Here is an 11,240-nt window from a genome sequence, read left to right on the forward strand (position 1 = left end):
ATATGTTTTCAAAATAAACAATAGCTACAATAATATATCAAAATATTTAAAAATATATCTAAAATCAAAGAACTTAAAAAAAAAAAAAAAAAAATCCCCCAACATATCGAAGAAATGCATATAGAGTATAATGGCGTGTCTGACACGGACACATCAAACTTTTTTGGAAAGTTAATGATTTTTAGGTGCAGATATATTTAAAGATAAAATTATAATAATAATAAAATTAAATTAAAAAAAAAAAAAAAAACATAACATATCTTTAGCATGATGGTCACTTTACAAGTAAAAAGTTTTTATAGGGTAAGATGTAAAGGCTGGGGTTCAAGTCTTCAGGAAGACTTATGCACGCATACACTTAAATTAGATTAGTAAAATTTCTATATTGTAAAAAAAAAAAAAAAAAAAAAAAAAAAACCGTTACCGAACAACCAAAGAGAGACCATTATTCCGCCTACTGAGGCTGTTATTTGCTCAAGCCCCCTCAGGCCTCAGGTTTTTAGCTTAATTCATCATTTTGATAAACTTGAGAAGTATTCAACGTATGGCGTATAAAACAAAATTTGAAAGAACCATGACCTACCAAACTAAAAGTCACTATTTACACCATTTCCTTTATACAATGTATCCTTTGGTATTGGAACATAGGTATAATCCTCAAAATGATGCTTTAATATCAATAAAGAAGAGGATGCGGCATATTAGAGAACATGACAAGGTCACAAGATAAATGGTTGTAAGTAATTGTCAATTGTGACTTAAGCAGGCACAAGTCACAGACTCAAGAGTGTCACACTCAGTTTTTCTGTCAAGATTCAACTGCACATGTAAAGTTTAACTCAAGTCTTTCACTAATATTTTGGTGCAAGGTACTCTTTCTCTTTCGGTCTAAATTTGATCTACATAGACCCCAAGTTTCAAGTGTCAGTTGTTGCCCTTGTCCATAACCAGTAGTACATAGAAAATGAAAAGACACCAGCTTCATGCTTGTTGATGCTGCATCCGGAAGCAAATAACAACTTGGTAAAGAAGAGTCCTATCAGAGAAAAAAAAGAAAACTTGGTAAAGAAGGGAGTCCTAAGAAGGATCTTAATTTGTACTCAAATTAAGAATGGCAAATTTCCAGGCTCATGCTTGTGGACATACTAATTATGGCCTGGATATTGAGAGTTGAAGAGGCAAAAAAAGAAAAAGAAAACTAAGAGTATTTAGTTAATTTCACAGTTTGTGTATCTCTTGCTTTTAGTTTTTGAAGCTGAGTTATGTCATTATCCTCTAGTCTATGAACCACTTTAAATTAAGAATAGATATAGCAGCAGTACAATCATAGCCAGTAACCACTCTGAAAAGATATGTAAACCCAACTCCAACTCCAATTAGAAAATCAACAATTTTCCTGCTTATTTGCAAGTTTGGATTTTTCTTGACTTAAGCTACATTTTAGTTGTTCCTGTCCTTGTTAGAAGAAAGAAACATTAGGAAGGGAGACCACAAAGAATAAAAGAGACGTTGGAAGAGGAGCAAGTTGGAATTTGTTAATTAGCAAGTACTAGTTTACACCTGCAAAATCTGTCTCTTTCTCTATGTCTATATCCCCCCTTCCCACCCACACACACGCATGCACAAAAAGGTATGTCTTAAAAATCTCTCTTTCTCTATGTCTATATCAAACCCCCCCCCCCCCCCCCCCCCCCCCCACAATACACACGCATGCACAAAAAGGTATGTCTTAAAGCAAAGTTGTAGGGGCACAAAAAATTTGTGCAGCAAGTTTCTTCACCTATATTGCAAGCAAATTTCTAAAAACCATATGCTAACCATACACAAATATTTGAACAATGCATACAATATTAATTATCTAATCTATTGTCAAGTATCTATGACCGCTAGGCCAAGGAGCAGTTATATATTTTTTTCATCATAAACTCAAATAAATGACAGAAAACCAGATTTTGCTATGAAAATTTCCCAGCCGGGCTGCTAACAAGCTGAAAACCCTGCCGGAGACAGTTGTATGGACCCAATATATATGACCAGTGCTACATGGATCTATATCCTATACTACTCCAAATCAATGTAAGAAGGAAAAAGAAATCTAATTTGAAATGGAAATTTTTTAATACAGTTTTTCTTTTTTTCTTTTTAGATTGTATTAATGCCTAACTGGTGTAAACACCAGATGCAGCCTCCGATTTGGCTGGATGATGGAGACCCACTGCCAGTTGAGCCTAATTGATATTTGTTAGAACTTATTTAATTTAGGGATTTACCTTTATTTGCTTTTAATAAACTATCGCTACTATTAAAACCTTAACTATTAGAAAATGTTGAATTTCTTTATATAATCAATATTCTAGCACCCGCTCTCATGTGTGGGCTTAGACTCCCCTCAATAAGTGGTACCTAATATGTGGAATTTTTAACTTTTAAAAATGGGAAGTACAATGGAGTCAAGTGAGAAAGTTACTTTACGTCACTTATGTATCTTGGGGATCCTATTTAAAATTTAAACGCCCCAAGGTTCGGTATTATTATACTTGACTAGACTAATAAAATATTGTTGGAATTTTTCCAATGGCTTGGTACCGATTCAGGGTAACTCTAAATGCTGATTTATAATTTTTGTTTTGTTTTTATGTTTGTTTTTACCTCCCACTTGGTGCTGAATCCTAAGTTTGTCTTCTCTTTTTGAGTTTTTGTTCTATTTATTTTCATAAATTTTCTTGACAATATTGTGCTGCATTAACTTTGGTATCAGATCTTATTGTTCTGCATCACTAACTAAACTCACCTCAACAAAGCCTTAAGATAAATATTTGTTAGTAGAACAGCCAAACTTTTGAAGAAAACAACTTCAAGCATCAGGCAAACTTTTTAGTTGGAGCTCCAATTTCGACAAAGACAGTGAACCCTAGCAAGTGAAGCCATATAATCATCAGACCTGAAATAAAAAAATGCTATTAGATTCATCTAAGTGTATGGTTGGATTACTGAGAAATGTTCATATTCTGAATTCAAACCTCTGCCCGTAAGGAGATTGGCATGCAGCAAGTACGTGAAGCTTGGCCGCATCAGCTTTTTTCTGCACAGATTATAATGCTGAACTGTGGTCAAATATCCACAAAAGTAACTAAGCTTAAGATGAGATCAGAAAGTGACCTTCCAAGCATTCACCCACAATTAAAAGATAGCATCAGTATAATTTTTGTAAAAAGTTGTCAATAAGCTCATTAGTAATCATGTGCCCTACATGATAACTCAGTTTACTCTTTTATTGTAATGTCAAGGGGTCATCATAACACCAAGGTTAGAGAGAACGGAAAAATAAATTCCTGTTACCAAATGAAAATGGGATCAATTCCTTACTCCAAGTTATCACCAAGAATTGCTAATATAAGACTGCAAAAAATGTCCCCAATCTCCTTTCATAATCCCTTTTTTTTTAAATTTTTTTACCACATGAAAAAATGAGTGCTAGATTAATAATTCCATGGAACCTCAATTTTACCAACTCAGTTCACCCTCATTGATAACTTCCCTTATGGTGACTACCTGACATAACTGATAAATGAATTAACTTAGGCTACTGAGGGAGGCTGAAGGGATGTAGGTGATAAAAACTACCCCTTTAGTATTTAATAGTAATAGTTACACTACTTGAAACAAAGCTCCTTTGTATTTCTTTTCAAGGAGAAAGGAATTCATTCCCACAAGTTTGCAGAACAAACCTGAGGACTTTGTCTACATCCAAACATCCCCCAAAAAAATGGACCAAATGACATATATATATGATTTTACTTCAATCATCAAGAAAAGTACACACTAATCAGTCAATCTGGCCTTGTTTCCTTTTGATTTCTCTTTTAAACCAGCAAAGGGGATTTGAAGACATATTTCTCTTGCTATTGAGCATAGAACCAATTTCATTATAGGAAGCCCATCATAAACCCATATTTTTCCCTATTAAGCATAGAGACTCAACATCCAACCAGTTGAACCATAATCTCAAATATCAGCTTGAAAACTAGGAACACCCAAGTTATAGTTATATATATATATATATATATATATGTGGGAATACGCAAATTATATTGACCAACTATGCATTCGATATGTCTACGAATATTAATAATTAATTGCCTAACTGAAATACTGAAGCACAAAATAACGAGAAAGGTTTAAATGCTGAGAACAAACCTCAGATTCATAATAAAGCCCAGCATACAAAGAAGCATAGAAGTACTCATTCCCCTGGCCATTAGAAAATGCAGCAACAATCTGTGCAGTAAAACCAATATTTGAGTCAGATGAAGTTCTTAGATTATATACAACCATAAAGACCTTAACGGGGTAGGTTTTAAGTTCCAAACATGCTTAGGTAGACAAAAAGGAAATCAGGAAACAAAAGAGAATCAATAATTTTTAAGTCAAAAGCATTAGATTACACCTTTTCAGGATCCCCACCAATTTTCAACAAGTTATAAGCTTCCCGCATAACTGGTCGTGGGTCTATGCCAACCTGCATTCAGTAAGTGATGAAATGGATTTTACTTATCTTTCCACAGTTCACACAGTCACATGGAAGTTCTACTACTATAAAATGGACAGAAACATCAAATCCCCTCCAATAAGTCACTTTGTTCCGGCTACCAGGACCTTTACCTACGGATACCGATTAGGCAGTGAAATTTATTCTTAAATCAGAATGTAGCCTATTCAGCCCTAAAAATAAAATCATAATGTAACCTACTTTACCATGTCAGGTTATGGATCACCTAATCAATTTTGCACAGATACACACACATTTACATATATTTCAGTGTCTTATGCATAGGGAAATACCCATTGGTTGTTTAGCAGGTGATTAAGTCTTCAAAATCAACACATGTAGGCTATGGCCTAATTCAGGTAATCCTATTACATTTCAGTGAAGTCAGTGATGGTGTTCCTTCTTTAACAGTGAACATTACCTCAAGAAATCGCTTCCTTGCTTCAATAACTCCATATAATTGAGCTTCACAAAGAAAGCACCATATGGACTCCTCCATGTCATTTGGATTTTGCGCAACATCTATCCGGAATTGCTCTGCCCCTTCTTCAAACCTATTGAGAAGTGAATAAAAGCAACATGTTTTTTCTTAATTCTAAATTTCTACTTGTTATTTCTTTGCCTGAATTTTCTCAACAACCAAACACAGGCACAAAGAAACTAGAACCACTAAAGAATTAGTACCTATCAAGATAGTACAGTGATAATCCCCTTTGCCAAAGATCTGAAAACAACAATCACCAATTCAATCTAATCCAAATCAACAAACAATACAAATACAAATCCAAATCACAAAAATGCATTATAAAAAAAATTCCCTACAACCTACATGCCTTTTGACGAGGGTCCAACTCAATTGCCTTATCGAATTCCGCTACAGAACCAAGAACATCACCCTTAACAATAACAAAACATTCCAGATTACACAGACCCAAAATACTTATAAACCAAAAGTACATAAACACAAAGATAGAAACTTTAAGAACTAAAGTGTGTAACTACATGAAGCATAGCATTTATATATACCTGCCTAAAGAGCAGCATTCCACGTCTAATGGCAAGTATGGCTTCACGAGCATTGTTACCACCAGTTACGGCGTCCCAGATGCCAGAAACAGAAGGTAGGAACAATCTTCTAGACAGTGTTGTTGGTGGTGGAGTTTGGTGGCTGTAAATTCTTGAAGGAATAATGGTGGTGAACAAGTGTGAGTTAGAGTGGGTTTTGAATGGAGATGAAGGTGAGTGTGTAGAGTGAGTGAAATGTGAATAAGGGGACATGGAAATGGTTGGTTTAAGGATGTGGGTGATGGCCATGGATGAAAGAGAGACAACCTTAAAAATGGGTAACTGAGAAATATAAGATTGGGAGTTGAAACTTGAAACTTGAGCTCAGTGGGAGTGGGACATGGAGACCAGCAGTTAGGGACATACATTTAAGTGATAAGGCGCCAATGAGAAACAAATCTATGGAATAGAGTAATTAAAACAATTTTGATGATTATATTGATAAATTCTAACTCTAAAGCCGTTAATCCTTTTATCTAAAAACAAAGTGGGGAAAAAAAAAAAAAAAGAACTCATTGGATTTTAGCATCTTTTTTAGAGTGTGTATTTTTAAATTTGGATGGAATTTCATTGCATTAGAAAAAGAATTTTTAAGTTGCATGCTATTAGTATTTTAATTTTTTTTAAGAAGATATTAGTATTTTAATTGATGTTATTATGAACTATTGTTTGTATAAAATTTATTTCTTTATAATTATTATAATTTAAGTGCTTACAAAATATGTTCTCAAAAAAAAAAAAAGTGCTTACAAAATATTAAAATATGCTACTCATTTTGGGTTATATTCTTAAAATATATTAAAATGTGTGGTATCTATGACATGTCAAGTGTCAACCTAATATAACTTATTTATTAAACAAATTGAAATTAGTTATTTATATATCCACCAAACATGAATGTTAAACTTGTTACATGAATCATGTCAAGTCAATTTGTTTAATAAACACATTATGTTAAAATTAAGGGGTTTTGACATAATTATTAACAGGTTAGGATTTTTTTTTTTTTTTTAGATGAAAGATAGAAACAAGTTAGGATTGAAGTGGTGGTAATAGTATAAACATAGCAAACCCAAACCCATAAAGTATAATGGATTTGTTATCTACTTATCAATTGAGGCCCAACAATGATCCCGATCCACCTGGTTGGTTCAGAATCAATTTTAATACTGCTATGAGGCCCAATAAGATTAACTTTGCTGCTACTTCAAAATCATTTGGGAAAGATCACATATGCTTAGATTAGTGTGAACACTATTATGGCGATCGATCCTTATCTTTGAAAGTGATTCCTTCTATGTCATTGATCCCATCTTGTACTTCGCAAATTTCTCCACACTAATCTCTATCCTCCAAATATTGGTGACATCAATATATATTGCTTCTAAATCCTTTCCCTTAATTTTGTTCTTCCTTTTCACATCTAATAATTAGAATTAATGAATAGTGTTTGGACTCACTTTTGTACCAACATTTCACAGGGAAGAACAGGAAGAATATTGGATGGAGAGATTAAATGATGTACCATATCCGGATATCCCATCAATTTGTACATATTAAGACCGCCAGAGACTTTGCTGGGTCAAAGTCTAAGCCATTCCACGTGCTTAATAATTCATTATACTACTAGCATTATAATAATGGATATACGTTAAGATATTAATGGCTTCGTGTGGAAAGAAAAACTAACATAGTCCAATAACAGCTAAAGCAATGTGGTCCACGATAAGTTTAATTTTTTTTTTTTTTAATGGTTTTTCAAGTTTTGACCTCATATATTTAATTATTAAATCAATGGGTAATCTAATATTGATTGATTAGTGGCTACAGGCTACAGCGGAAACCGAATTAATGTTTGATATTTGGTCTAATATGGCTGATTGATTAGTGGCTACAGGCTACAGCTAAATTTTGTTTGACACTTAGGGTGTGTTTGGATAGAACTTATTTTGCTGAAACTGAAAATTGAAAACTGAAAACACTGTAGCAAAATAATTTTTAAATGTGTGAATAGTGCTGTGGGACCCATTTTTAATGAAAAAATTGATAAAAAAATGAAATTTGTGGGTCCATGAACAGTGCATATATACACTGTTCATTGCAGAAAGTCAACATTTGCGGTTACTATTCATTGAATAATAACCGCAATACTCCAAAACGCGTGAAAACCAAAAAAAAAAAGAACAAAACGCAGCTTGAAAACGCAGACTTGGAATCCAAACACACACTTAGAATGTGCTAATCTAGCCAACACGTTTGAAACTTTTTTTTGTCAATGAATGTATACATCACGTTTGAAACTTGGACCAAAAAGAATATCAACTTGAAGCTTTTGTAAATATATATATATATATATATATATATATTTATATATATTATATATATGATATATGCATCATCCAAAAACACACACATAAGTTCAATTAAGAGCAAGAAACCTGAGAAAAGGACTTTGCTTTTGATTATCAGCTTTCGCCGGGTGTTGCATATATATATCTTTGCTAGTACCTTCTAAGATTGTTATGTCAAACTCAATGGGAGGATTTATTGACATGTTGCCAAGAGATTGTGTATCCAAAATTCTTTCTTTCACCTCTCCTGCAGACACATTCAGATCTTCAATGGTGTCATCCATGTTTCATTCTGCGGCGGAGTCTGATGTTGTTTGGGAGATGTTCTTGCCAACTGATTATATGGATGTTGTGTCAAGGCTGATCACTCCTTTGACATTTACTACGAAGAAGGAGCTTTTTGTCTGTCTGTGCAATCCTGTTCTCATAGATGTTGGTAGAAAGGTAGGTTTCAAATGATTTCCAAACTCTCCCTTAAACGTTTCTCATGCATATAGTATTGACACGTTAGGTAAATAAGTTACTTGATAGAATTAGTTCCCACAAGTATATTCTATTAATTAAATTGATAAAGTATTTTTCTATCGAACAAGTAACTTAGAATTGAATTCCACGTACACCAAAAATATAAAAAAATCATATCTTGTTCTTATGGTAAAAAAGTCATAGTTATTACGAATTCTTTGATAACAGATAGATTAACTTAAAAATTGATTCAACATCACATGGCATAGTTAATTCATTTTTATTTTTTGTTTTATATTCCCAAAAACGCAGAGCTTAAAGTTAGAGAAATCATCTGGCAAAATATCATATATGTTGTCAGCAAGAGAACTTTCTATAACATGGAGCAATGATCCAATGCAATGGAGTTGGAAATCAATACCTCAATCAAGGTTACTTTTTTCATGTTCTTTAAAATCACCTAGAAATTTATAGTATAAGAGTATGATACATATTGTTCTACATGGTAACTTCAATTTTTTCACTATTTATTATAGTGACAAATTTTAATCGAAACGTCTTGTCCATTTGGGCCCATAATTGACCCTACTTATATTATGCACTAATTATAATAGAGTATATTGATGGTATGAAATTTTTTGTGTTATTAGATTTATTAATTGTTTCATATGATTGGACAAAAAAAAGAGAGGAAAATGAACTAACCAAATCTTTCAACTTTTTCAAATTTTCTTCCATAGGTTCTCAGAAGTGGCTGAGCTTAGAACAACTTGTTGGTTAGAAATTCATGGCAAAATTAGAACTCAAATTTTATCACCAAACACAAGATATGGTGCTTATCTTATAATGAAAATTTCTAATCGTGCATATGGGCTCGATTCAATACCGTCTGAAGTGTCAGTTGAGGTGGGCAATGAAGTATGTCATGACATGACTTATCTACGTCATGAAGATAGAAAGAAGCAACAAATGGAGTGCATGTTTTATAGGAACCGTACAGAAGTGTTGAGTAAGAGAGTGATAGAGGGCACTGAAGGAATTTCAAATGAAAGAAAAGATGGATGGATGGAAATTGAGCTGGGAGAATTTTTTAGTGGTGAAGCTAACGAAGAAGTGAAGATGAGTTTGATGGAGGTTAAGGGTTATCAATTAAAAGGAGGAATCATAATTGAAGGAATTGAAGTAAGGCCTATACATTAATGAAGGAATGTTTGCGTTAAACTGAGGGACAAAAAGGCAAAAAGAGTACAACAAAGATGATACTAAACAAAAGAAAAAGATAAAGGTGTTTGCTTTTCCCAGTTTATGTGTGTATACTAGATTTGATTGATTCTTTCATTTGTTTTACGTTTTAAAGTGCAAATGTATAAGGTGAAGGAAGATAGTTGAAAATAAAGGATTTTAATTGTAGAGAATACATAGTACAAGCCACACTGTATAAGATCTCTTACTAATTAAATTTCTACGGACTCCATTTTCTCGTGGTCCATTTCCCTTAAAAGGGGTAAGGTATCCCATAGAATTTCTTCCTTATTTAAATGTTATATATTTATTTGATTTAGCTAGTTGCTTCAAAAGTTCTATTTCTTTCAAACTTGAATCAAGCATGTGTAAATTTAGTTAAAGGAACCAATATTTCAAAATGAACTATTTATTTGTACTGTGATATTATGATATATGATTAATTCATTATACAATTTGACTATACTCTAGACCCCGCTAAAAGTGGTTTATGTTGACACATAAACTAATTTCTTTTGAGACATATACAGGCTTGCACATAATTTTTTAGTACCTAACATAAACACTAAGTATTTATAGAAATATTTCTTAGGGTGACCTCAAGATGCTTGCTATACATATAGAAGTTTTGAATGGAGTACCTTATAGATATCATGAAGCCTTAAAAACCATTAGATCATTCTTTTGGGGATAATTTTAAGCAAGGCCAACTCTATATGGTAGGCATGTGAGGCAATTGTCTAAGGCACCCAAATGTAAAAAGGTCCCCAAGTATTAACCAATAATAATGATATATCTTTACTTGTAAATGTGTTCATTAAGCCTCTATTAGTCAATAGAAAAAAAATTATATAAAAAAATGAAAATGCTAAAGCAAGTACAATTTTTATCAATCATCTAATAAATGATTTGACAATGAATGTGGTTGGTACCCCTAGATCCTAGCAAATGTTTTGTTTTGTTTTGTTTTTTTTTGGTTTGATTGGTGACATGCATATATCACTCTTACAAAAAAAACAAACATAGAAAAATAAATTCTCTACATTTAATGTATAACAAATGACTAGTTTTCTTTATGTTAAAGTATAGAACTCATAGTTTTCCACACACAGAAACTAGAAAATCACTCATTATCTCTTTTTCTCTCGACAAAACATAACTGAAATCAGCATATTAAAAAAAAAAAGAGTAAAGAGTTGCTTTTCTCTCTCTTGAGAATGTCTTCACTTTAACCAAGCTTTCAATTCAACCAAGCTTTCGACAGCGCCTCTTCACTGCGGCGCTCTACCCCATACCCCCCTTTTCCTTTTCCCGATTATTTTAGTCTTCCTTTGTTCCTTTCTATACTCCTATCACCTTCCTTCTATTTATTTCTTACCTATCCCCATACTTCTTTTACACTGTTTCAACTACCAGGACCCATCTTGTGTGTGGTGGATTGTGGAAATCTAGAAACACATTTTACTTTATACCTTTTGTTTGTACTAAAAAGTGTAGTTGTTTCAACCTTTTTCTCACCTGCTTCCTTTTGTCCTACATTTCCTTTCTTTTGATTGCGTGTCTCTTTT

The 11,240-nt window shown here is 32.9% G+C and overlaps 2 protein-coding genes across 7 annotated transcripts; one reads left to right on the top strand and one right to left on the bottom strand.

Moving 5' to 3' along the window:
* Positions 1 to 526: 526 nt before the first annotated feature.
* LOC126716894 (uncharacterized) lies at positions 527 to 5,977 on the bottom strand. Of its 6 annotated transcripts, none has more exons than XR_007652323.1 (9): positions 5,576 to 5,977; positions 5,379 to 5,445; positions 5,234 to 5,273; positions 4,971 to 5,103; positions 4,448 to 4,519; positions 4,198 to 4,278; positions 3,021 to 3,099; positions 2,792 to 2,941; positions 527 to 996 (listed from the first exon to the last, which is right to left on the bottom strand). XR_007652323.1 is itself a non-coding variant. In XM_050417937.1 (8 exons), exons 1-8 carry the CDS (start codon positions 5,861 to 5,863, stop codon positions 2,862 to 2,864), a joined length of 840 nt encoding a protein of 279 aa, XP_050273894.1. In that variant the 5' UTR covers positions 5,864 to 5,977; the 3' UTR covers positions 2,664 to 2,861. The 6 variants fall into 6 exon arrangements, 2 of the variants coding, with proteins under 2 accessions (XP_050273894.1, XP_050273895.1); XR_007652322.1 differs by having other exon boundaries at positions 527 to 1,036; positions 5,576 to 5,976; XR_007652325.1 differs by having other exon boundaries at positions 3,021 to 3,082; positions 5,576 to 5,973.
* A 2,049-nt stretch (positions 5,978 to 8,026) lies between these two features.
* On the top strand, positions 8,027 to 9,938 carry LOC126716893 (F-box protein PP2-B15-like). Its single transcript, XM_050417936.1, has 3 exons — positions 8,027 to 8,409; positions 8,743 to 8,861; positions 9,171 to 9,938. Exons 1-3 carry the CDS (start codon positions 8,137 to 8,139, stop codon positions 9,628 to 9,630), a joined length of 852 nt encoding a protein of 283 aa, XP_050273893.1. The 5' UTR covers positions 8,027 to 8,136; the 3' UTR covers positions 9,631 to 9,938.
* The last annotated feature ends 1,302 nt before the right edge of the window (positions 9,939 to 11,240 follow it).

This window comes from Quercus robur, chromosome 3 (assembly GCF_932294415.1).
Source record: "Quercus robur chromosome 3, dhQueRobu3.1, whole genome shotgun sequence".
NCBI lineage: Eukaryota > Viridiplantae > Streptophyta > Magnoliopsida > Fagales > Fagaceae > Quercus > Quercus robur.